This window comes from Lontra canadensis, unplaced genomic scaffold, assembly GCF_010015895.1.
Source record: "Lontra canadensis isolate GAN:19392208 unplaced genomic scaffold, GSC_riverotter_1.0 scaffold164, whole genome shotgun sequence".
In the NCBI taxonomy this organism is placed as follows: domain Eukaryota; kingdom Metazoa; phylum Chordata; class Mammalia; order Carnivora; family Mustelidae; genus Lontra; species Lontra canadensis.
In genome coordinates, this window is record NW_022631158.1 from 2,114,640 (window position 1) to 2,142,236 (window position 27,597).

The following is a 27,597-nucleotide window of genomic DNA, read 5'->3' on the forward strand; positions in this document are numbered from 1 at the left end:
AAGAAACCAAAACAAAAACAGACAAAATCCGGAAATCCCATTTAATCGCGGCAGAAGCAGAAAAAGAGCCCAAGGGTGAGCAGCTGACAGATCCTCGGCGAGCCCTCCGGCTGCTCCTTACCCCGTACGTATCGGGGCTCTCGCTCACCTCAAAGGGCTGTCAGGAGGTTTAAAGTGTGTCGCTGTAAGTGGGTATCTGAGAGTCATGCGCTTAGGCAAGGGTGACCCACACCACTTAATCGGTATTCGCCAGCTCGGCAATATGGCCTTGCCCAAAACACCTCACCAACTGACTCCGTTCATGGTGAAAGGGAATAAACATCACCCACTTCACAAGGATTTTGTGAGAGTCAAAGAGAACTATGTAGGGGCGCCTGGGTGGCTCAGTGGGTTAAGCCGCTGCCTTCGGCTCAGGTCATGATCTCAGAGTCCTGGGATCGAGCCCCGCATCGGGCTCTCTGCTCAGCGGGGAGCCTGCTTCCTCCTCTCTCTCTGCCTGCCTCTCTGCCTACTTGTGCTCTCTCTCTCTGTCAAATAAATAAATAAAAAAACTTAAAAAAAAAAAAGAGAACTATGTAAAAATAAATGATTTATAATGCAGTATGAATGTGGAGTACTTATTAAAACTTGTATCAGAGGGGCACTGGGGTGGATCAGTCGGTTAAGTGGCTGGCTCTGGATTTCAGCTCAGGTCATGACCGCACGGTCCTGGGACTGAGCCCTGCATGGGCTCCGTGCTCAGCAGAGGGTCTCCCTGAGATCTCCCTCTCTCCCTCTCTGCCTCTGCCCCACCCCCCCACCGCTCACATGCTCTCTCCCTCTCTCTAACATCTTTAAAAAAACAAAAAATCAACCATATTAGAAAAGAGCCAAATTCTTCTAAAGCATCAAAAAGACAAAAACTGTGCAAATGTTCCAGATTAAAAGAACCTAAAGAGACAACTAAATGTATCTGGCCCTAGACTGGATCCTGTATTGAAAGGGGAAAAAATTCAATAAAGGATATTACATCAGCCAACAAAACTGTAATACTGACAGCAGGTTAAAGTATTTAACAAACGTAAATTTACAAAGTTGCTTACTATGGGTATGCAGGAGAATATCCTTATTCTGAAAAAAAAACACACTGAAAAATTAGTGGTAGAAATTGTAACATACTCTACACAATGGTTTGGGGGGAAAACAGGAGTCTGTATGTGGAAAGACAGAAAGAAAGAATGAATAAAGCAAATGGGGTAAAATGGTAACAGGTTAACGGATGAAGGTACATGGGCATTCTCTGGACAACTTTTGTTTCTGCAACTTTTAAGTATCTGACATTATTATCACATGCAAAGTCTAATGCACACATACACACACACACACACACACACACACACACACACACACTTTCAGGGCTGCAGTGCATGTACCACGCTGGGGAATTAGAAGAAAGACATACAGAAGGGCGCCTAGGTGGCTCAGTGGGTTAAGCCTCTGCCTTCAGCTCAGGTCATGATCTCAGGGTCCTGGGATCGAGCCCCACATCGGGCTCTCTGCTCAGCAGGGAATCTGCTTCCCCCTCCTACTCTCTGCCTGCTTCTCTGCCTACTTGTGCTGTCAAATAAATAAAATCTTCAAAAAAAAAAAAAAAAAAAGACATACAGATACTTTTCTTTAGAACTCATAATAGCAAGGGGAGATAAGAGCCACAGAAAATACTAACCATGACACTTAATCCCTGAATAGCATTTTTTAACCAGTCAAAAGTTCTCTTCTATTAATAATTAATATTCTTTCACATATTTTAAAATAGTAATCTTTCAGAGGGCATACCCCATTCAAGAATACAGAGCCACTGATACCTTCCTGAAAAACCTGCCATTCTCTTTTGTGAATTATCTATTCATATATTTTGTCCTATTTGTTGGGTTAACTTGCATTTTTCTCACTGATGTGTAAATACTCTCTATATTAAAAAGGGTTTCAAAAAGACTATGAAAACTTACACATGAATGTTCAAAGCAGTATTATTCCTAATAGCCAAAAAGTGGCCACCACCCAAATCCCCATTAACTGGTAAATGAATAATTCAAAACGTCATCCAGCCAAACAATGGGAAATCATTTGGCAATAAAAAGGAGTAAGTACTGATACTTGTTATGATTTGAATGGACCTTGAAAAACATTGTGCTAAGTAAAAGAAGTCATACACAAACGGCCACCCTGGATAATTCTACTGACATGAAATGTCCAGAATAGGCAATTCCATACAAACAGAATGCAGACTAGTGGTTGCTAGGGGCTGGGGAAAAGATCAGAACAGGAATGACTGCTAATGGGTACGGAGCTTCTTTTTAGGGTCATGAGAACATTCTGGAATTAGCAGTGATCACAGCACGACTCTGTGAATATACTGAAAACCACTAAATTTCAGAACTCAATGGTGTGTGAATTTTATCTCAACAAGCTACTAAAAAAATTACCCAGGAAGCTATAGACTCTCTCTCTCCAGACAAATGCACATACCCAGTATTATAAACGATTATGCAAGGAAAGGGGTGACGTAAGGAAAAGGGGAACTCTCTGTGGAGACGCCGTCCATAGAAGGCTCTGAGCAGCCCCATGACTGGCACTCTCACACACTCAAAGTGGAAGGATGAATTAAAACTACTACCCCAATGGTGGCCCATTTAACTATATTTATCAATATCGAAAAACTACCTACCTTCTGACTCTCTTAGTACAGTCCTGAAATGTCTCCTCCAGATATCCTTGCACATAAACAACATTAAGTACCAAGTTACTCGATGGAGGAATGCTTACAAAGAAAAAAACTTCAAAAGTCTTAAGTAATTATGATGCCTGCATGAAACAGACTACCCCGCAACTATTAAAGAAAAAGAAAAATGTTCATGTACTGATCCAGAGAGTTCCCTAAGATATACCAAATGAGAAAAGCAAGGTGCAGGACAGAATGGACATGCTCGTTACCACTTCTGTAGAACAGGTAAATGGCTAAAACTAGAATCACATTAAGGAACTGTCTCAGGACAGAGGCACAAAAAATGAGTGACAACGACTGCTTCTGGGCAGGGAGACCGAGTGGCTATACTCATCTGTAACATGGAAGGACTGTCCTCAGGGATAGGATGCAGGAAAGGAAATCAGAGAAAAGAGAATTAAGTGTTAATTATTTATGAAGATAGAAATCAGGATCCCGGGGCGCCTGAGTGGCTCAGGCGTTGAGCATCTGCCCTCGGCTCAGGTCATGATCCTTGGGTCCTGGGATTGAGCGCTGCATCAGGCTCCCTGGGCTCCCTGCTCTGCAGGAAGCCTGCTTCTCCCTCTCCCACTCTCCTTGCTTGTGTTCCCTCTCTCACTGTGTCTGTCTCTGTCAGATAAATAAAATCTTTAAAAAAAAAAAATCAGGATCCCTTTAAGAATAATTATTTATTAACCGTATCAAGCTGCTAAACTAAAAAATACAGAAGAATGCTCCAGGTGCCGGGACAGAAATCTAACCTAATACAATAGAACCTAGAGGAGGAATAAAACCACCTTCTGCTCACTTCCCTTTCCAAAGCTACTGTAACCACAAATGAAAATTACTTGCCAAAGTCCTTATTCAAGATAAACTTTTTAAAGCCCCAAAGAGAAACTACAAGTATTTTAACAAAGCATGTTTTTCTTTGATTTGCACAGTCCCTGGTAGCAGCAAAGCCAGAAAAGTAATCAGCACAGAAGTAATATTTTACTAAAATCTGGATATCTTTTGAGTCCTCCAAATCCTTTCTGCTGAACTGGTTCTGACGGATTCCTCTACTTTAAAGCCTATAGAAATATCACGATCTCAATGTCTTTGTTATTAAAGAATTCCATCACTGAAAAGTATCTATTCATTCTTCATCTTCTTAGATCTAGGCTGGCCGCATCATTTAAGGATGGATATTCAGCTCCTACTTGGACCTAACAGAGGACTTACTCTTGGGTGTTACAGATAAAATAAGCAGCTTAAGTGTCATTAGAAACAACGCTTTTTTTTTTTCTCCCGAAAGAGAACGCAGGCACTCTCCATCTTTCTAAGGGTTTCTCTGCATTGTTTTGCACTGTAAACGAATTATTTTAGATGCATATTTTTCTTGAAAGATACTTCTCCAGGGGTCTCTTGGGAGTCCTGCTGCTATACATCTTCCTGGGCATGCCAAGAATACAAGGCCCTAACCGCTCTTTACCCAGGCCCTTTCTCAGGGCTATGTTTCCAGCAAAAAACCTTGTGAGATGAGGTAATGTCTTCCTCTGGACAATGAGGAAAATTGCTCACTGCTCGCTGGAGAAGTGCTAGACTCCCAAAACTCAGCCCTCCTGCACAGCCATAAAGGAACACTGTGTGTACTGGCCCCGTCTGGTCCCAGATCACATCACCTCCACGCTCAAAATACTAACAATACCTGAAATCTTGAGCCGAACTAGCACTGTCTCCAGAGAAAAGAAATTAACAAGGTTCCGTTCAGTTATGCCAAAGGAATCCCCTTCACACTATTTCTAATACCTGCAGGCAGGTGGAAAGGGATCCCCCCGGCCCCCAGCTTCTCATGTTGGCTTTAGTGACCAGGACAGGGACTCCCAAGGGCTAGGGACTGGGTTGGGAGGGATCGAGGTCATTAAGTAAAGAATCAGAACAGTGCGAGAATAAAGGGTTTGTAAGATGCTTAATGGGGTGAACGGACTGAGAGGAAGGCCTGAGGCCTCCTGTCAGCAAGCCTTGTACCCTCGATCAGCCTCCCATCTGGAATTTCTAATTCTGACCTAGCTCCTGATCATTTTCTTTCCATTGTCACCACCTGACTTCCATTAAAGGTTTGGGCTCCACCTTGGTCCGCCACAGAGGATGTAGAATATCATTTCCCCACTTGTTTTCCCCTGGTCTTTTATCCCCCCAAAATAACAACAACAATGTAACTCCATAGCCCTAAAACCGGGGCCATAATGTTTCATGAACTTTATGGAATTATGATGGGTACGTAGTAGTAGTTATAGCAATGCAGATCCAAATACTCTGCCTAGGGGCGCCTGGGTGGCTCAGTGGGTTAAAGCCTCTGCCTTTGGCTCAGGTCATGATCTCAGGGTCCTGGGATCGAGCCCCGCATTGGGCTTTCTGCTCAGCGGGAAGCCTACTTCCGCCTCCCACTCTACCTGCCTTCCTGCCTACTTGTGGTCTCTCTCTGTTAAATAAATAAATAAAATCTTAAAATAAATAAATAAATAGTCTGCCTACGTTCAAGTCCGTGGTTTGATGTCTGACAACATTCAATAGCTCTTTAAAGAAAGATATGCACCCTCTCCTATGAAGGCAACTTTGCAGTTCTAAGATTGCCTTTTACCAAGAAATAAGAGAATTTCTACACTGAAATGAGAGACCATGTTCATTTTTTCCATCACGATCAGAGCCAAAAACCAACCATATTTCTTGAAAACTTAGGTAAGGTTTCCAAGAGTTAAAGAGAACAGATTTACCAGCAAAAGACAGGAAGAGTGAGATTATAATTTGAACCAGGCAAACTGTTTCATAACAGAAAATGTGGCACCGAATGCAGTCTGCAGAATCTGGTATGCAAAAAACGCTACTCAGGGCAGTAGCAGGCCTCTAGAGAGTGAAACTAGCCAAATGAAAGAACAAAAAAGGTAGGAAAAAGAAGCCATGTCAGCATTATAAAGCCACGAAAGACTGATATGCTTTCTTCTGCTGAATTACAGCTTTTTCACCAGGCTTTTGATTCAAAAGCACAAAAAGCACATAATGAAAAATTTTTCTTTTTGGCCATTTTGAATCCAGAATTTATACTACTTCAAATTTATCATAATTTAATAGGACTTGAGTCTAACAAACATGTGCACTATTAAGGTCAACCAAGTTTTAACACAGGAGACTATACCAGCAGATCAAAGTTTCCTGTAGCTCCTTCTGGAACAAATTTTCTTTGGGTTCCTGAGCAGCTTGGCCAGCTGATAGTACAGACTGATGTTTCTTTACTTGAAATAAACATTAAGTCAAAACCTCGACCAGAGAACTCATACTGAAAAGACCTGGCTCACCTCCTGATGTGCTGGCCAGGGAAAAATAAACACAAAACCTTAATGCATGTTGACTAGAAATTTACTCTAATCACCTTTAGGTCTCTTGCACTAGACACACAGTACGTGAAATCTCTCTTCTATAATATTGTCAACTCTAAACTCTGGAAAGTAATAACAATGGTAACCAATAAATATTGGTTTAAAAAAAAAAAAAAAGATGATGCCTGTCAGGCCTATACTTTTGCATCTCACACATCCCCCAGTTCAATGTTGACTGAGACTTTATCAGAATAATTTACTGATGCAAGAGCAGAACAAACATGTTCTTTCAGGGCGCCTGGGTGGCTCAGTGGGTTAAAGCCTCTGCCTTGGCTCAGGACATGATCCCAGGATCCTGGGATTGAGCCCCACATGGGGCTCTCTGCTCGGCAGGGATCCTGCTTCCCTTCCTCTCTCTCTGCCTGTCTCTCTGCCTACTTGTGATCTGTCAAATAAATAAATAAAATCTTGAAAAAAAAAGTTCTTTCACACCAAGGAACTTATGGCAAACGTCTGTTCAACAAATAATTAATTGAAATGTTCAGAGATTACAAAATGGGTCTGTAGAATACAATGATGAGTGCCAACATTACAGACGTTCATTATTCAGATATTAGCCTAGAAGGAAAAAAAGGCTTCCTCCTGCTTTTTTTTTTTTTGTAAGATTTTACTTATTTGTCAGAGAGAAAGAGAACACAAGCAGGACGAGTGGAAAGCAGAGGAGGAAGCAGAGGGAGAAGCAGGCTCCCCAGGATTCAATCCGAGGGCCCTGTGATCATAACCTGAGCTGAAGGCAGATGCTTAACCAACTGAACCACCCAGGCGTCCCCCTCCTCCTGTTTTTAAATGCAATGACACAATCAAAGAATTTTAGGATGAGACAAAATCTTTCTATAATGTATCTGCACCTATTCTAGCTGAGTCTTCTGGAACAACCCAGATCATCCTGTTTTCTACACATCAACCTTCACGTCCTGGAATCAGCTCCCAGACCTATGCTCAGTGTTCTCTTCTTGTTTATGGAGTCATTCCAACCCTTAAACCATTCCTCTACTAGAACATCGTTTCAAGACATCTTCCCTATCCTAGCCACATGCCTCTGGACTGTCCCACAATCGGATGTTAGAAAGCCAAGAACACAAACTAACACTATGTGAATAATTTAACAACTGTGACATACTGTCGATCTATATTTTTTTAATTTCTAATTAGTCTTTACCTTTTTTCATGTCTAAGATATTTCATAATAAGTATTTTAAATGTCCTAACATGATATAAAGACAACTTTGAGGGGCTCCTGGGTCGAATTCCCGACTCTCGATTTCGGCTTAAGTCATAATCTCAGGGTGGTGAGAGCGAGCCCTGCATCAGGCTCCGTGCTTGGTGAGGAGTCCATTTGATAGTCTCCCTCTCCTTCTGCCCCTCTCCGCTGTAAGAGCATGCACACTCTCGCTCTCTCAGATAAACAGAGGAATCTTTAAAAATAAAAAGACAATTTTGAATATTTTCTATTTGCCAGTTGCATTTGGGAGTACCACAGAACATATTCAAATTCATAACTTAAAGAGGATTAAAAGGAAATTTTAAAGGATCATTTAAAAAATACTCTCTTTCATCATTCTTAGCTATCTCAGTCTCCTGTGAAAAACATACTCTTTCTTTTATTGGCTGTATAACTTTTTAGTTGAAAATAGCACAGGATATTTTTGGACTTTTGTTGTTATTTACTTATTGTGGAAATTTTCCCACACACCAAAAGGAGAGAAAGATTACGCCCAACTTTAATGATCATCACATTTTGCCAATCTTGTTTCCTCCATCCTGTGCTCCTTGCCCCCTGCCCCAGAGTATTTTAAGCAAATCCCAGCACCGTACGATTTCATCCTCAACTGAAGCCCATACTGTGTTTTAGTGCCTATTATGCCATAACCACTACGCTTAACCTTCTCTAGTCCTCAAAATAAATGAACTTTAACAGTCAAGGCTAATCCTGTACTATCCATGTGTATTCTCGTTCGACACTAAATTTTCTTCCATGTCTGGACACACACAGTTTTCAAAACTATGGGAATTATTGGAGATCTTCAATGTTCTGCTTTCATCAGATAATATTCCTTTGTTATGGGTCTTTAAAATACTGCTGAATGGACATTACTTAGTTGTGTTTATGCAACAATAGAGCAATCTCACTACTGGGCTACTAACATGCTAGTTAATAAATCATGGTACAACAGATTATAATAAGGCACAAAATTTTAAAAGTATTTTGCAATACCTAAAGAAAAGGTAGAGTAGCAATATTAACAACCAAGAATATCTACTTTTATTTTAAAGAAAACACATATGGGTTTGCCTTCCCACTAACAGTTTAGGAGAATCCACTGTCAAAGTGATTATTTGACTTAAACTTCATTAAACTTTAAGCCTACAATGTTCAATTACTACTTAATACATGAGATATTTTTATATCACTTTTAAAGAAAGCAAAAGTTAGCTGGCAAATGCTATAACTGGCTTTGAGGAAGACAGGTCTTAGGAAACTTTCTGTGATTTGTAAATTATAAAAAAATAAATAAATAAACCTAAAATGTGCTAGAAAATCTGAGGATTTGCAAAGATGGGAAAATACCAACTAATCATTAAGAGAGCTCCTAAGAGTAGCAAGTCATCATTTTGCAGTGGTGAAAACCCTTCAATAAATCAAGAGAGAAGGTAAATGTAAATCCTGACAAAAAAATAGTCTACAGGCTCTTATCTGGGAACTGCCAAAAACATTTCAATCAGGAGACATGAAAGAGTCTTGGAAAATACTAGTGTCTGACTGGGTTGGGGAGGGCCTTGCAGAATGCGAGGAGAGCTTGAAAGAAGGAGTTACAGAGGAAAGTATGCAAACATCACTTTTCATCAAACAACTTCAGACTTTCTAAAACCTTTTCACTTAGATTTTGACATGCTAATTTGCCAAGGCAAGATGACAAACTTCAAAAAGCAAAAACAAGGCAACAAAAACAAAACAGTGTGGTTTTGTCCTTGTTGTCTTTTTCAGTCAGGCATGATAGAGCACGAAGTTGCACCACTCACATCCGAGCCCACGCTTCTCATGGTACTTTGTAGGACAGGTTTAGTCACTGCAAGTTTTCCATTCACTGGGCTGTTTGCCACAGGGGCCGGCACCACATTCACCATGTGATTAGGTAGTTGTGTGGCTCCCCCGGCGACAGCAAGGACTGGGGCAGAAGAGGGCAGGACTCCAGGAGCCTGAAGTTGTACGACCGCAGGCTGAGAAAGCACGACGGTCGGACCTGCGGTGGAGGAAACAGGAAAGGAGTCAGAGTGTGCGTGACCACTATGACAAAGGACAGTGTTTAACATTTAGGTCTCTTCTGCGGATACAAGAGGAGGAGGACACTGAGGGCATTTAAAACCACCAATTAAAACATAATCAACAGCAGCACACACGCACAGTGACTTCTGATGTTTTGTTTTTAATGAAACCAACTACATTTGTTTCCTATGAAGTTATCATGAACAATGTATGTCCACATTTTTTCTCAACTATATTCATGTCAAACTTGCTGAGTTACACACAGATTTCTCTATTAACCACGGAAATTTATGAGCGCCAAGAAGTATTTTTCATATTATAAATAATGAATCTTTTATCCTGAACACTGAGAGCCACATATTTTAAATTAACAGGATTTAGAAATACAGCACCAATAATATACAAATGGAGATTCGGTGACTCAATATGTGGCAGCCCAGGGACTACAAATATCAAAAATGTTAAAACTTGCAGTAATATCTCCCAAAGCCAAGATACGGATGCATCCCAAGTATCCACCTACTGATGAATGGATAAAGAACAAGTGGCCTATATAAGCAATGGAATACTATTTTGCTGTAAAAAAGATGAGATCTTGCCATCTGCAAAAACATGGATGGATCTAACCACTATTCTGCTAAGTGAAATAAGTCCAAGAAAGACAAACATATGTGGAATTTAAGAAACAAATGAACAGAGAAAAGGGACAAACAACAACAAAAACAGACTCCAGGGACACCTAGGCGGCTCAGTCATCTAAGCATCAGACTCTCGCCCTCAGCTGGAGTTGTAATCTCAGGGCCATGAGAACGAGCTCTGTGGCAGGCTCCAAGTTGGGTGTGGGGCTTGCCTGGGATTCTCTCTTTCCCTCTCCCTCTGCCGCCCTTGCCCCACTACCCAGTCATACTCTGTCTCTAAAAAAATAGAAACAAAAAATTAAAAAAACCAAAACCCAGACTCTTAAAGAGAACTGGTGGTTGCCAGCAGGGAGGTGGGCAGATGAAACGAAGGGGATGAAGAGTGACACTTACTGCGATGAGCACTGAGTCACGAGCAGAATTGTTCAGTCATTACACTGTACACCCGAAACTAATAACGCTATGTTAATTATACTTCAATTAAAAAATATACTTTTTTTATGAAGTTGTTCACAATGTCCTTATTAAAAAAACACTGAGGGGCACCTGGGTGGCTCAGTGGGTTAAGACTCTGTCTTTGGCTCTGGTCATGATCTCAGGGTCCTAGGATCGAGCCCCACATCAGGCTCTCTGCTCAGCAGGGAGCCTGCTTCCCCCTCTCGCTGCCTGCTGCTCTGCCTACTTGTGATCTCTCTCTCTCTGTGTCAAATAAATAAAGAAAATCTTAAAACAAACAAACAACATTAAAACCATTTGAAATGAGTTCACAGTGAACAAGCACAGGAGACAAATCTGTAACTTAAAATTATCTGTAGATAATACCAACTCCCCCTAAACACACAAAATGGCCTCTAAATCTTTTTCTTAAATCTCCACATTAAACATTGTTTTTTAAATTACACTAATCTGAGGAGACTTAGTATCATTAACCTAAAGAAGACTCCCATGACTCAGAACTCTGGTCTTTTAGAAATCTCACTTGCCTACTGAATGCTTCCTTTCAGATCTGGCCAATTTTACAAGGTGCTGAAAGCCTCCCCCAGCATCCACAGCTGCTTGGGCCTATCCAGCAAAAAAAGGTACTACAGTAACCAGCAACTACAATTACATAAATATTTATAATTCTTCTTCAAGGCAGGAAAAAAAAAAGCATTCTACTTTCAGCCAGTGTAACACGACCCACGTAAAATTCAGCTTGGTATTTCAAAGGATCAAGAAAAACTAAAAATCTAAATAATACTTTGAAACACCTGTTTGTTAAGAACACCTGTCTTAGCTTTAAAAAAAAAAAAAGGTCACTTCTATAAAATCAAAGTCTTTATGTTTCACATGGCCCCAAAAAGCACACTAAAACTAGAGTTTAGTTAACAGCATTTTATCCCACATAAAAAAGTTAACTTCATAGATTTTTAACGTGTAATTTATTTGGACAAAAGTGATCTCTAAACATTTTTATCTTTTTTCCCCCGGAAAAACTTCTTATATGAAATAAAAACATTTAAATGAGGAGATGACTCATAAGCAGATATAAATATGCTTAGGTCAAATATTCAAATAAACATATAAAATAAAAAGCTCATGACCAGGTGTAAGGTTTCTTAATAACTCTCATTATTAAGAAATTACAGTCTAATACAAATGGCTAACAGATGTGTGAAAAAATGTTCATCATCATTAGCCATCAGGGAGATTCAAATCAAAACCACATTGAGATACCACCTTACACCACTTAGAATGGCCAAAATTAGCAAGACAGGAAACATGTGTTGGAGGGGATGTGGAGAAAAGGGAATCCTCTTAAACTGTTGGTGGGAATGCAAGCTGGTGCAGCCACTTCGGAAAACAGTGTGGAGATTCCTTAAGAAATTAAAAATAGAGCTTCCCTATGACCCTGCAATTGCCTACTGGGTATTTACCCCAAAGATACAGATGTAGTGAAAAGAAGGGTCATCTGTTCCCCAGTGTTCATAGCAACAATGGCCACAGTCAACAAACTGTGGAGAGAACCAAGATGCCCTTCAGTGGACAAATGGATAAAGAAGATATGGTCCATATATACAATAGAGTATTATGCCTCCATCAGAAAGGATGAACACCCAACTTTTGTATCAACATGGATGGGACTGAAAGAGATTACGCTGAGTGAAGTAAGTCAAGCAGGGTAAGTCAATTATCATATGGTTTCACTTACTTGTGGAGCATAAGGAATAACATGGAGGACACTGGGAGATGGAGAGAAGGGAGTTGGGGGAAATCGGAGTGGGGAGACGAAGCATGAGAGACTGTGGACTCTGAGAGACAAACTGAGGGTTTGGGAGGGGAGGGGATGGGGGTCGGGTGAGCCTGGTGGTGGGTATTATGGAGGGCACGTACTGCATGGAGCACTGGGTGTGGTGCATAAACAAATTCTGGAACACTGAAAAGAAATAAAAAAGAAATAAAAAGAAATTACAGTCCAGGGGATGCTGGGTGGTTCAGCTGGTTAAGCGCTCGACTCTTGATTTCGGCTCAGGTCATGATCTCAGGGTCATGAGACTAAGCCCCGTGTAGAGTACCGAGCTCAGGAGGGAGTCTGCTTAAGATTTCTCTTGCTCTGCTCCTCCCCCACTCGCTTCTACACTGCCATACTCTCTCAAATAAATAAAATCTTTTTTTTTTCTTTTTAAGATTTTATTTATTTGACAGAGAGAGAGTAGGCAGAGAGGCAGGCAGAGAGAGAGGAGGAAGCAGGCCTTCTGCTGAGCAGAAAGCCTGATGCGGGGCTTGATCCCAGGACCCTGGGATCATGACCTGAGCCAAAGGCAGAGGCTTTAACCCACTGAGCCACGCAGGCACCCCCTCAAATAAATAAAATCTTAAAAAAAAAAAAAGAAAAGAAAGTACAATCTGGTACTAGAAGAAGACACACTCATCATTATGTAAACCTTAAACCAAGTGACCACTCTTCTTTAATATCAAAAAGTATCATGGTCACCCAAGATGATCATGGCTGTCCTTTCAGTTTCAGGACTGAGAAAATACATGAGAAGCAGCTATTAAGAACTTAGTAACAGGGGCGCCTGGGTGACTCGGTGGGTTAGAGCCTCTGCCTTCAGCTCAAGTCATGATCTCAGGGTTCTGGGATCGAGTCCTGCATCAGGCTCTCTGCTCAGTGGGGAGCCTGCTTCCCTCTCTCTCTCTGCCTGCCTCTCTGCCTGCTTGTGATCTCTGTCTGTCAAATAAATAAATAAAATCTTAAAAAAAAAAAAAAAAAAGAACTTAGTATCAGGGGCACCTGGGTGGCTCTGTCAGGCTGAGACTCTTGATCTCAGCTCATGTCTTGATCTCAGAGTCATGAGTTCGAGCCCCACATTACTTAAAAAAACAACCACAACAAAAACCTAGTAACAATTTAAAATAAATTTGTAGTTTACTAATCTGAACTATAGCCACAAAAATTTTAAAAATAGGAGTACAAAAATATATAAAACAAATTATTCAGGCTACAGAAAATACCTGTCAGTATATGGGTTTGCAGAGGCCTTGCAAAATGCCAAAGGCTACTATTCCCACCACCCATACCCTGGGGTACACAGTCTGTAGTGTGGGAGCCACTGAGTTAAGCCAATACTCTGAGAAGAGCATTATGGGAAGCAGTGTTCCGCATCTTCTTGGTTTAAAGATTACAATAAAAAGATCCCAAAACGGGGGTGCCTGGGTGGCTCAGTGGGTTAAGCCTCTGCCTTCGGCTCAGGTCATGATCTCAGGGTCCTGGGATCGAGCCCCGCATAGGGCTCTCTGCTTGGCAGGGAGCCTGCTTCCTACTCTCTCTCTCTGCCTGCCTCTCTGCGTACTTTGATCTCTCTCTGTCCAATAAATAAATAAAATCTTAAAAAAAAAAAATCCCAAAATGAAATATTGCTCAGTGAACTTTGGGATTATTCCAAAGAGCAGAGGAGGTGGTAAAAGTAAAGAATTAAACATTTCAAAGAAATGATCATACTTCTAGCTGCAGTTAACACACGCAAATGGCTTTGCGCTATTTCTTAAAACAAATTTAGAAAAGTAACCCAAGTCTGTATTGTCCGTTGCGTAGTTATCACCATCTCCTTGCTGAGAGAACTACCTCATGGAGTGAGGGAGATGGGGCAACACAGAGGCAGGGTCTGTGTACCCAAGTGGCTCCCAGTCCTACCAGGCCACTGCTGCCTCCTGTTTTCTATGATGAACATCCCATGGTGCCCAACTATCCTCAAATTACCTAGCAGCATCTAACTCTAGGATCCTCTAAATATTCTAGGCATGCCAAGACAGAATAGGGAGAAATTTCTATTATAACATGTTCAAGAAAACAAAAAACTCTTGTGGTGACTTGCTAAACACTGGCCCGCTAGATGCTCAGGGATCACAGAACGCATTGCAAAGCACTGTTCTGGGCCTTAAACAGTTAGCAGCTGAACACAGGAACTACTGCCCCTAGTATGAAAAGGACAAAAGGGCAGTCAAAAAGGAAAACCATAGGCTATTTATCCATTGCAGCACACTCAGAATCCTTTCAGACATGACATACATTAATGCTGTGTCCACCCTTAATGATACGTCCTTACCTTACAGGTAATCCCCCTTAATGGAACACGGCTAGATTCAATGCTGAATACTTGTGACTCTGTATGACTCACCGAGTGTGACAGGCATTATTCCTTTTCAACTTTCTTCAAAGGCTTCAAACTATGTATCAAACATTTACTGAATGCCTACTTTGTCAAAATAACATAGCTGTGTGACTTGGGGTAAATGATTCCTGTGTCTTAATGTTCTCGTCTATAAAATGAAGACAATAATAGTACCTATTCTCAGAGCCAGTGTAATGATTAAATAAGATAAGGCACTTAAACACAACAGTGCCACACAGCAAGAACTTCGACGATAGCTATTATTTACTATTATTAATTTCCATTTCTGTATAGTAACAGCTTCTGTAAGGGCACTACACGTATTATTAGCTCATTAGTTCTCACGGTCACTGTTATTTATTTTTGTAAATATGTTAACTCCCCAATTAGACAGAATTCTGGAGATCAAGGAGCACATCTGCACATTCTTTCAGAGGAAATCTAGTAGCATGACCAATTGCACAGACGCTGAGCCAGACCACCCGGGCTCCAGTTCTGCCTCTACCTCTCAGGAGCAGAATGACCTGAGGCAAGTTAGTTTACCTCCATCCTCCATTTCAATGATTTGCACTATCATCTACCTGACAAGCCCAAGACATAGGGCACATTCCTCTCTATCCTTCATCCCCTTTCCAAAGCATCCAACTGCCAAGCTTGCGATTCTGCACTTTTTAACCTCCGCACCCTCGTGCTTGCTTCGGCAGCACATATACTAACCTCCACACCCTCTACCCTGGCTCTCCACTTTCACAGACACACCGGGCTTTCATCATCTCTCACCTGCACTTCTCCTAACAGCATTAATAGATGTACAGGACTTAAGTTACAGAAGTTGTTTCAGGCAGACAGAATGGTCTAAGCCAAGAAACTAGAAAAAATGAGAGACTTCAAGGGACAGTGGCCAGATTGGTTGGGCTAGAAGAGGAAGTTGGGTTTATAAAAAGGAGTGATTATAATGTAAAGTTAGAAAATGAAACTGGAGCCAAATCGTGGTGGGCTTTACTTCCAAGTTAGAGAATGTGAACTTAATCCTATAAAAATTACTTCTTTTTTAATAGTAAAGTATTTACTACTGACACTTACATTGATTAACTATAAAATGCCTCTCCTGTATTTCCCCTCTACCACTTTATTTCAAATAAATGGAAGACGTACACTTCAATCTGTATGTTATAATAACACCAACTCTCTGGATTGTACTAGAAAAACACACAAGTGCCTTATACTAGCAAACATAAATACTATCTTCAGGGGCAGGCACGGACGTTCTGAATAATGTATGACTCGAGTTTCTGAACATGATAAACTGCTCAGAAAAGAATGGTTTGTCTTCTTTCACTTGAACATGGTCTGCTAAGAGCAAATTCTCACGAATACCCCTTACTTCACACACTAGTCATATTAATGTCCGGCTTTCGCTTTTTACACTTGTGTTTTAAGAACTTATGGAAACCATAATGAGGTTCTTCACAAGTTTAAATTCTTAGCCTTACACTGAAAAAATAAAATAAAATTATTAAAAAAATAAATTCATTCATTCATTCGTTCATTCATTCATTCTTAGCCTTTGGGAAGACACAGACCCTTCTGAGATCCTGATGAAAGTTTTGGAGACTATCCTGAGAAAAGTCCACGCATACAATAAATCTTACATTTTATTTCAAGTTATGAACACTTAACATCCATTCACAGACCACAAGAACACCTCTTCTATCGGACTGCTATTTTTCACATGAAAAAAGCAGCAGTTCTGACTCTGTACAGAAAGGGCTGGTATTCCAGGTTTGTCTAGGGTTCTGGTAGACTTTGATGGATTTTTCACTGACTCGTCCAATCTCCCACCTAGTTCTTCTCTTTATCAATGTTATATTGTCCATGACCTTACACTAAAACAAAACTAACAGAGTAACTAGAAATCAAATTTATGAACTTGCTCTCATTAAAACTTGATCTTTTTGCTCCAAAAAAAGGAACTAACAATCTAGAGCTGGAAAACATCGCCATAGAAGAAACATTTGTTTACAATCCATACACCATTGAGACCTAGCCCTAAATCCGGGAAAAGAACGTCGATCAGGTTCTCCTTTACTCCTGTGTACACACATCAGTATGAGGAGAATGACAGATAATCTGCCTAAGACATCTCCCCATGCAAATGATTCCTGTATCTGTGCACCACAAATCCTCAAGTATGTTCTTTCAATGCTACAATTCGTGTAGAGTTGAGGATCGAAGGCCATCTGGTGGACACGATATAGAAACGCACATATTCTTTTTTTTTTTTTTTTTTTTTTTAAAGGGAGGTTTCTTTTTTTTTTTTAAAGATTTTATTTATTTGACAGACAGAGATCACAGGTAGGCAGAGAGGCAGGCAGAGAGAGGAAGGGAAGCAGGCTCCCCGCTGAGCAGAGTGCCCGACGCGGGGCTCGATCCCAGGACCCCAGGATCACGACCTGAGCCGAAGGCACAGGCTTTAACCCACTGAGCCACCCAGGTGCCCCGAAACACACATATTCTTAACTGAAGACAAGAGTTGAGCTCTCTTCCTCACGCCCTCACTCAAGATCATGTTTACTAAAGCATGCTGCCTCTGCAGGGACGAAGAGCCTCATGCTATCACCGAACTCAACTATAGACCCATAACGCTATTTACATACTGACCTCTCCTTAAAAACAAGAGTTCAGGGACACAAAACTCTCAGGATAGAATGGTGCCAATAAAGTTTCCTGGATTTTCTTCTTCATTACAAGTGGTTATATAAAACCACCATCCTGATAGGTGTTTTCATAATTAAAACTGTAAGAAAAGGGGCGCCTGGGTGGCTCAGTGGGTTAAGGCCTCTGCCTTCGGCTCAGATCATGATCCTGGGGTCCTGGGATTGAGCCCCGCATCGGGCTCTCGGCTTAGCAAGAGGCCTGCTTCCTCCTCTCTCTCTCTCTGCCTGCCTCTCTGCCTACATGTGATCTTTGTCAAATAAATAAATAAAATCTTAAAAAAAAAAAAACTGTAAGAAAAAAGAAGTATCTGATATAATTCATCTGGATAGCTATCTCCCTTGTCAGAACAAGAACCACCTGTTAGTCATCTGTCACATCCTCAAAAACCAAGGACAATTCCTGGCACCCAGCCTGTGCTCAGAAATTATAACCTGAGTTAAAACAAATGACATGATACAAGCCTTAGCGGCCACCAATTAAACTATGCAGCCTCCAGTTCCACGCAGGTACCTTTAGAGGGCGCAGGATGTATGCTGATAATTGGCTGCTGCTTTGCCAACGGCACAAGCGTGGGTAATGTCTGAATAATGATGGTTTTCGCTGGAACGCCAGAGTTCGTCTGAGTCTTAGGTGCTGCTGGAAGTAATAATGGCTTGGGCTGAATTGAAGGTTTTGAATTCATCTGAATTTTTTTCTTTGGAGTCAGTCCATTTTCTGGAGAAAATCCAAACAAACCACCGATCATTGTGAAAGCAATTCCTAGAAAACAGATTCTATGATACACCTTTTTCTACACATTATCTAGACCTCTGAGTAACTGTCCCTACCCGGAGTTTAAGCCTAGCTACTCTATAACTTAATGGACTAAAGAAAAGTCCTTCATCTGAGGTCTACCTCTTTTTTTGAGGTTATAATTGACATATAACATTATATTAACTTCAGGGGTACAACATGATTTGATATTTGTATCACAAAAGGATTATCACAAGAAGTCTAGTTAACATCTGCTACCACAGTTACAAATTTTTTTTCTTGTGATGAAAACCTATAAGATCTAATCTCTTAGCAATCAAATAGATAACACAGTATCACTAACCATAGGCACCATGCTGTACATTACATCGTCATGACTTATTTACTGTGGAAGTCAAATGAGCCTTCCTTTTTGACCACACTGATGGTCAAAATGATGATTTTTGTTGGAACGACCACACTGCAGCTCTGGGATATTAGAACTGGTAGCGAATAGCTAAAATCACTGAATAAGGCCTGAAGATTAAGAGGTAATAAATGTCACACCCAAATGGCCCTCACATTCACTATCTTTAACTGAATCCTTGAATTCTCTCCTGAAGATGATGAGGCCTTTATCTACTTTAAAGCATTTTTCACCCATAAAGACAATACAACCAAAGAAGACAGGCCCACTTGTTTAAAAACAAAAAGCCAGATTAATAAACATGCACATAATCCAACATTTTCTTTTAAAAAAATGGAACCTAAGTTCAATCCAAATTAGAAAGAACAGAAGATAGGAGATGGGAGTCATACCAGTTTTGCTCCTAGGACCAACAATGGGCTTATCTTCTTTCAGGGGCTCTGCTGAGGAGGGACTATGAGAGCTTTCACCATAAAGGGAAAGGGGAGACATCTGGGAAGGAGAAGACAAATCCAACTCCTCCTACAGCAAAATAAAATACAAACAAGTTCATGGAGAAGAATGTAATTCTTGAACAGAAAATGGTTTAGAGAGGCAAGATCCATACATAAACAGATAAACATTCAAGGAAAACTTCAAGGCAAAGGTGTGATGTATTAGAAACTTTACATACTGAGTACTAAGAGACTGGGGATAAAGTAACATTATCCATCAATACAAGAGGAAAAATAATTCAAATTGCAGAGGATGCCTAAGTCATCCTCTCATATTAAAGATGAAAAGCACTGATCTGCTCCTATATTTCCTCCCACACACTTGCTGTTTACTTGGTTCCTAGCCATACAAACATTTGGTATAAGACTAAGGTTAAAATGCCAATATCCTTTCCTCTAATCTCTAATTTAGTAGTCTTATAAGAAACTCAAAACAAATAATTCTTACTATTTTTCTTTTTCATTTATTAACACCACCTGTGTCCCAAATGTTTTGAAAGAAAGACAAACACTGAAAGGAACAGGACTATTTTCTTTTATTTAATGGGTGAATTGTTAATACAGAGATGTATAAAGACAACATTTTCCAAGACTTTTAACATTTAGTAAATCTGAATACAAATCTCTTTGTGACCTCAGATACTTAAAAGGTATTTCTTAACATTTAAAAAAAAAAAAGAGCTAGGGCACCTGGGTGGCTCAGTGGTTAAAGCCTCTGCCTTCGGCGCAGGTCATGATCCCAGGGTCCTGGGATTGAGCCCCTCATCTCAGCAGGGAGCCTGCTTCCCCCTCTCTTTCTGCCTGCCTCTCTGCCTACTTGTGATCTTTGTCTGTCAAATAAATAAATAAAATCTTAAAAAAAAAAAAAAAGCTAGGCATAACTGCATAGCCAATGTCATACTTAATGGTGAAATACTAAATACAATACCATTAAAGTCCAGAATAAGAAACGTAACTGCTTTTTGTATAATTCTAGCCAACATCATTATACTAGAAAATGAAATAAAAGGAGTAAGTATTAAAATAGAAGAGACAGAAGTGCCTTTGTAAGGTGACATGCTGTCTACTTGGAACACACATAAAAACCAATTAAAAAAACACTTCACAATGAAAATATTGTATGAATAATCACTTAAAAATATAATAAAAAAAGATTTCACCCGCAAGAGCTTTAACAATTATAAAATACCTAGGAGTTAATTTTCTAAGGAATGTACAGGGCCTATATAAAGAAAATTTCAAAACTTAACTGAGATACATAAAAGATAACTTGACTAAGGCGCCACCAAACATAAGATATTCTTTAACAGAATGACTGCAAAGGTGATACAACTGGAGAAACTGGTTCACTTAGAGAAAATCAAGACTAGATCCCTAACTAAAACCACACAGTAAGGCAGACTCTAAAGGCATTAAGAAGGGATGCTTGGGTGGCTCAGTTGGTTAAGCGTCTGCCTTTGGCTCAGGTCATGATCCCAGGGTCCTGGGATCAAGCCCCATATTGGGCTCTCTGCTCAGCAGGGAGCCTGCTTCTCCCTTTCCCTCTGCTGCTCTGCCTACTTGTGCTTTCTCTCTGTCAAATAAATAAAATCTTAAACAAAAAAAAAAAGAAAGAAAGAGATCTTATTTATTTGATAGAGAGAGAAAGCAAGAGCAGAAACACAAGGAGGGGGAGTGGGAGAGGGAAAGCTGGCTTCCTGTGGAGCATGGAGCCCAACGTGGGGCTTAAACCCAGGACCCTGGGATCGTAACCTGAGCCAAAGGCAGACACTTAACGACTGAGCCACCTAGGAGCCCCTAAATAAATAAAATCTTTTAAAAAATAAAAAATTCGGGGACCCGGGTGGTTAAGTGGGTTAAGCCTCTCTGCCTTTGGCTCGGGTCATGATATCAGGGTCCTGGGATCGAGCCCCACATCGTGATTTCTGCTCAGCAGGGAGCCTGCTTCCCTCCCTCTCTGCCTATTTGTGATCTCTGTCTGTCAAATAAATAAATAAAATCTTTTTTAAAATAAATAATTAAATAAAATTTTAAAAATTAAAAATTAAAAATTTAATTTTTAAAAAAAGGTATTAAGAAATCTTGGGGCACAATGGGTGGCTCAGTCAGTTAAGCCTCTATCTTCAGCTCATGTCATGATCCAGGCGTCTTGGGATCGAGTCCTCCATCAGGCTCCCTACTCAGCAGGGAGTATGCTTCTCCCTCTACCCCTCACCTCACTCCCTCTCACAAATACATAAATAAAATCTTTAAAAAATAATAAATAAAGGTATTAAGAAATCTAAATGTGAAAGGTAAACCATGCAGTTAATAGAAAAAAATGCAGGAGAACATCTTTGTGGCCTACAAGCAGAGAAAGACTTCTTTAAAAAAACTTCAAAAATAAATCAAAAAGGCAAAGGGAAAAAAAGATGAATCTGAGTATTCAGAATTAGAAATTCTACTCAATAAAGACTGCAAAGCTAATATATAATAAAAAGTAAAAAGATATATGCAGGGGTGCCTGGGTGGCTTAGTCGGTTAAGCGTCTGCCTCTGGCTCAGGTCATGATCCCAGTGTCTTGGGACCAAGTCCTGCATTGGATTCTCTGCTCAGAGGGGAGCCTGGTTCTCCCTCTCCCTCTACTCCACCCCCTGCTTGCGCATGCTCGCTCACTCTTTTTCTCTCTCTCAAATAAATAAAACCTTTAAAAAAAAAAAAAAAGGAAAGATACACGTAATATCTATACCCAATAAAGTTACTATCTCAAATACAGAAGGAATTCTTACAAGTGGGTAAGAAAAAGATAACTCAATAGAAAAACTGGCAAAGGACAGGAATGAACAATTCAGAGAAGAAAAAACATCCAAATCCAAAAGGCCATGTAATGTTGAAAACAATCAGTAATCAAAGATAAATGAATTAAAACAAAACAAACAATAAAAAATTTACACTATCTGGCAAAAATTAGAAGGCCAGGCAACGCTGAGCATTAGCGAGGAAGAGAAGCTACCAGAATCCGGAAGCACTGTGGCCAGGACTTCAGACTACCACAGCTGACCAGAGAGCAAGCGGCAGCACTGGTCCCGTGAAGCACGGGCACTCGATCACCCAGCAGTTCCACCCCTGGGCTGCATATCGAAGGAGTCCTCACGCAGGCCCATAAAAGGTCATTTCTGACAATGCTCACTGGGATGCAGGTAAAACCTGGTAAACACATCCGTGAGGTGCTGTGCAGTTCGATGCAACAGACCATGCACACAGAACAGTATGAACTGATCTTAAAGACATTGTGTTTATTTTTAAAAGAAATACAAAGAGATCTAATATAATAGAGCCATTTACCTAAACTATTTTAAGTACACAGACTGAAAACAGTGAGAACAAGATGAACTTTCTGTATTGAAACCATTCTTTTGATAGCCATTTGGGAAAAGATAAAATTAGATTTGTATCTCACATCATACACCAGGATAATTTCAAATGGATCAGAGATCTAAATTAAAAATACAACCTGGGGCATCTGGGTGGCTCAGTGGGTTAAGCTCTGCCTTCGGCTCAGGTCATGATCTCAGGGTCCTGGGATCGAGTCCCATGTCGGGGTCTCTGTTCAGCAGGGAGCCTGCTTCCCACCACCCCCGCCCCTCGCCAGCCTGCTTGTGATCTCTCTCTCTCCATCAGATAAATAAATAAAATCTTAAAAAAAAAAAAAAACAAAAAAAGAAAAACAGGGGCACCTGGGTGGCTCAGTGGGTTAAACCTCTGCCTTCAGCTCAGGTCATGATCTCAGGGTCCTGGGATCAAGTCCCATGTTGGGCTCTCTGTTCAGTGGGGAGCCTGCTTCCCCCTCTCTCTCTCTGCCTGACTCTCTGCCTAGTTGTGATCTCTGTCAAATAAATAAATAAAATCTTAAAAAAAAAAAATGGTGCTGTTCAGGCCTCAATCCTGGGCCACATCTTTTTAAAAAAAAATTAAAAATTAAATTAAATTAAATTTAAAAAACCTTATGGGACACCTGGGTAGCTCAGTTGAGCATCCAACTCTTGACTTTGACTCAGGTCATGATTTCAGGGTCATGGGATGGAGCCCTGCATTGGGCTCCAAGCTCAGCAGGGAGTCTGCTTGAGAGTCTCTCCCTCCCCCTCTCCCTCTGCACCACTGCTCCATCCCCTTGAGTACACTAATAAATATATCTTTAAAAATAAATAAATAAAAATAAAACCTTACAAAATATGTACTAACAGTCACTGAGAAAATATTTCTTGCTCATGAATGGACATGGAAGGCATTAAGCTAAGTGAACTAAGTTGGACTGAGAAAGACAAAGACCATAGGATTTCACTCATTTGTGGAATATAAAAAACAAATGAATAAACAAACATGCAAACAAAAATATTCCTTGGTGAATAATTTTACCCTAAAGCCACTAGATGCGACAGAGCAAGACCAACATCCATGCGGAGAGATGGGCTAGTAGAGTGTCAGAGTCCAACCTGAGTCGGGTAGAGAGAGTGCTGAGAAGTGGATGGGGAGAACACTCCAGCACTGGGAGTCAGAACAGGGTGATAACATCAAAACCGGGTCAGCCTGACTTATCAAAAAGCCCAATGAAGACATATTAAAAGAACACAGAGGTCTGTGGGAAGGGAGCTGCACTGGCCCAATCCAGGACAGCATGAGAACCAGAATAATAACAGTTATGGATTACAACCTGTTGAATAAAATAAGAAACCCTGACGTCCACATTGATATAAAGAAGTAAACAGATAAAGTTAAACTTTGAGGAGAAACTGGACTTTTTTTTTAAACATCATTTTAAAGTAATTCCTCACAAAATACTTATTTATGGCAAAGCGAGAAAGGACAACCTCACAATGGAAAAGCCTGGCAGACATTATCTTAATTAAGTCAACAAAGAGAACGTCATCAGTAATGACAAACTGAAATCGTGTGACACCTCATCAAAAGTAAATGAGACAGATGCGGCATCACCCCAGTGATATTCCTGCCATGCCTACAAAACCTGAATCTAACCCCTAGGAAAACATCAGACAAACCCAACTGAGGAACATTCTACAAAATAACTAGTATTTAATCTCCATAAGTGACAAGGTCATGACAGTTGAGGAAAAATAAATCGTTTCACTTGAAGGAAATAAAAGAGACAAGCCAACCAAACACGATGCTGGATTCTACACGAGGCTCTGTTGCTGGTCTAAGGGACATCTCTGCGACAACCGGCACAAGCTAAGTGGGAGCTGGGGACTAGGTGAACGTAATGCGTCCACGTTCATTTCCTGGTGTTAGTGACTGTACTGTGGCCACAGAAGGCACATCCACGCTTGTAGGAAGTAGACAGTGAAGTATTTGGGCGTGATAAGCAGGTTGGCAACTTACTCTCAAATGGTTCAGGGAAAAGAAGTTATTTGTGGGCCGCCTGGGTCACTCAGTGGGTTAGGCCTCTGCCTTCCGCTCAGGTCATGATATCAGGGTCCTGGGATCGAGCCCCGAACAGGGCTCTCTGCTCAGCAGGGAGCCTGCTTCTCTCTCTGCCTACCTCTCTGCCTGCTTATGATTTCTGTCTGTCAAATAAATAAATAAAATCTTTTTAAAAAAAAAAGTTATGTGTAATGTCCTTGTAACATTTCTCTAACTTTGAGATTATTCCAAACAAAAAGTTGACATAAACACAAATAAAAATACTATAACCTCTCAGTGAGAGGTTAAACACCTTTTTCAGTGGTGAAAACCCTCTTCTGAATGACCCCCCGCCCCAAAAGGCAATAAAAGATTGGTTATTTGGCTACAGGAAAAAGTATGCCTGGAGAAAATAAACACCAGACAGAAAGCATCAAGACAAATGACATATTGGAGAAAAAATACTTGTTAACTTACTTCACAAACTAAGGACTAATAATCCTAATATGTAATAAAACAACTTTAAAAATTTGAGGAGAAAAAGACCAACACAATCCAAAAGAAAAGTGAACCAAAATTTGAACGGACAGTTCATTAAAAAATAAACACAAATAGGCCTTATACACATGAAATATTTGAGAAGCTGTTCAAGCACACTTAGAATAAAACAAAGAGACAACAAAGCACGCTGTGCAGGAACAATGGGAACACCGGCCCTCTCACACGCTGCTGGTCAGAACACACAACCGCACGACCCCACAGAGGGAAATCTGGCTATAATCCACACCATTACAAATGTATTCACCGTAAGCTCAACAATCTCATTTCTACGATTATATCCCAAAGACGCCGTGGCGAAAATATGGAATGACTTATGTAACACCTTATTCACTACAGTATTATTTGAGCCTGAAAAGGACTGAGAACACAAAGATTCATCAAATAAGGAAATCCCTAAAGAAAGCATGATACGTCCACACAGTGGAACACCATGCAGCCGTGAAGAAGAATGAGAAAGATCCTGAAACTGGTCTTAACCTCTAAGATATACCACTAAGTTACACAGCAAGGTGCAGACCAAGGTACAGAGTATGCTACCTTTCATGTAAGGATGGATGGGAAGGAAAGGACAGAAATCGGGCTTCTGTAAATCTTCCTTGAATAGGGGCACCTGGGTGGTTCAGTGGGTTAAGCCTCTGCCTTCAGCTCAGGTGATGATCTCAGGGTCTTGGGATCGAGCCCCAAATCGGGCTCTCTGCTCAGCCGGGAGCCTGCTTCCCCCTCCCCGCCGCCTGCCTCTCTGCCTACTTGTGATCTCTCTCTCTCTGTCAAATAAATAAATAAAATCTTTAAAAAAAAATTCCTTGTTATATACTTCTGACTTCAAGATAAATTAAATTTTAAAAAAATCAAATCATTTGGAGAAATTGTGAGACAGAGAACTTCCAATGGTAGCAATCAGAGAAGAGCTTCACAGAGGAAGTTGTTTCGAACCAGGACTAAAAGAGGATGAACAGGAGTTTCACAAGGGAAGGAAAAAAACGAGGGCTATTCCAGGCAGAAGAGCATGTACAAAAACCTACAAGTGTAAAATCTACAACTCGCTGCTCTCACTCACCGCCAGGCTTTGAACAGTGCCTGGCACAGTTGCCGAGTGGGTAGAGAATACGGGAGCTCTGAGGTGGGAACTCCCACCGGGTTAGAAGGGGAAGGTGAAGGCAGGAAGGGACAGGGAGCCAGGAAGGTAAGCAAGAGCCAGGTTGTGAAGGGCTTGGTACTCCGGGAATTTGAATCTCATCCCTGTAAGGGCTGGGAAGTCGTTACAAGGTTTAAGCAAAAGACTGACATGATCAAATCTGTAATTCTGAAAGACTTCTCTTTGACGATTCCGCTGCTTAAGAAAAGTTGGGGAGGGCGGGGGGTGAGGGGGTGGTGGTCAGGAGGCAGAGAGGCCATGTAAAATCCTACTAACTTAATCCCAGTGAGATGATGATGGTCTGGCAGGAGCAGAGAAGGTGAATCACAGAGACATTAACTGGACTGAACTGTCCAGATTTCATAGTTGGCTACCTGTTGAATCTGAAAAGAAGGTACCTCTATTTAGAGCAGATATAATGTACTAAAATACTAATTTGAATTTTTCTTCTTAAATTTCCCCTTCCCCCATTCAAAAAAGCACCTGAAAAGTACCTTTTCCCACCCTCTGAGCTTTTCTGTGGATGGAGAACAGAAGGCCTTTTAAGAAGTTATCAGATTTTTATAAAAGCCTTAGCCCTTTCAAAGGTAGTACTAAGCATTCCTGAATTAAGAAATCCATTCTAGGCTCTATGGCCAAGGAGTTACAAATCAGATCACCTTGGAGTCTGTCCTCAAAGAACATACATTCTGACAGGCAGGAGAGAGGGCAGCAGGGAGAGAAGATGGTAAGGCAATAAAAAACACAGGATACTGGCGAAGTGTAAAAAAACCACTGCGACAATGAAATCGTGAAGGCAAGATGAAGGCAATAACACCGGGGAAGGAGGGCGAAACCAGACCAAGAACTTACGAGCTCTCCCAAGGCCCTTCCTCGAAACTCAGGTTCCTTGGGATGAAATGAGATCATAAGGCTCACAGTAGCATTTCATAAACGGTAAGTGCCTCCACCATATGCGTATTTCCCAGATGGCCTCATGACCAACATCACCGGAGAAGACTGGCTACTTACAGGAACATGCTGAGTTGAAGAGTGAGAGTCCACTGACTGGGGAGAGGAGACCGAACAACTTGACAGGGCCGGAGAAGGCGGCTGAGGTTCTGCCTTAACATTTTTAACTGAAAAACATGAAGTAAAAATGGACACTAATAAACTCAAAATGAAATAAGGAAGAGGGTACAAACTACTCTTAAAATTCGATCATACTGGGGCGCCTGGGTGCCTCAGGGGGTTAAGCCTCTGCCTTCGGCTCAGGTCATGATCTCAGGGTCCTGGGATCGAGCCCCGCATCGGGCTCTCTGCTCAGCGGGGAGCCTGCTTCCCCCGCCCCACGCCTGCCTCTCTGCCTACTTGTGATCTCTCTCTCTGTGTCAAATAAACGAATGAAATCTTTAAAAAAAAATTTTTTTATTGAGCAACCAC

The 27,597-nt window shown here is 40.9% G+C and overlaps 1 protein-coding gene across 1 annotated transcript in view; it reads right to left on the reverse strand.

Moving 5' to 3' along the window:
• Positions 1–27,597, reverse strand: part of ATF6 (activating transcription factor 6) — a 205,070-nt gene that overhangs the window by 160,333 nt on the left and 17,140 nt on the right. The window contains exons 5-8 of the mRNA XM_032845498.1: positions 27,187–27,293; positions 18,981–19,110; positions 17,940–18,143; positions 9,178–9,398 (exon numbers count right to left, since the gene is read on the reverse strand). Coding sequence (XP_032701389.1) covers positions 9,178–9,398; positions 17,940–18,143; positions 18,981–19,110; positions 27,187–27,293 — 662 coding nt within the window. The remainder of the gene's footprint in view (positions 1–9,177; positions 9,399–17,939; positions 18,144–18,980; positions 19,111–27,186; positions 27,294–27,597) is intronic.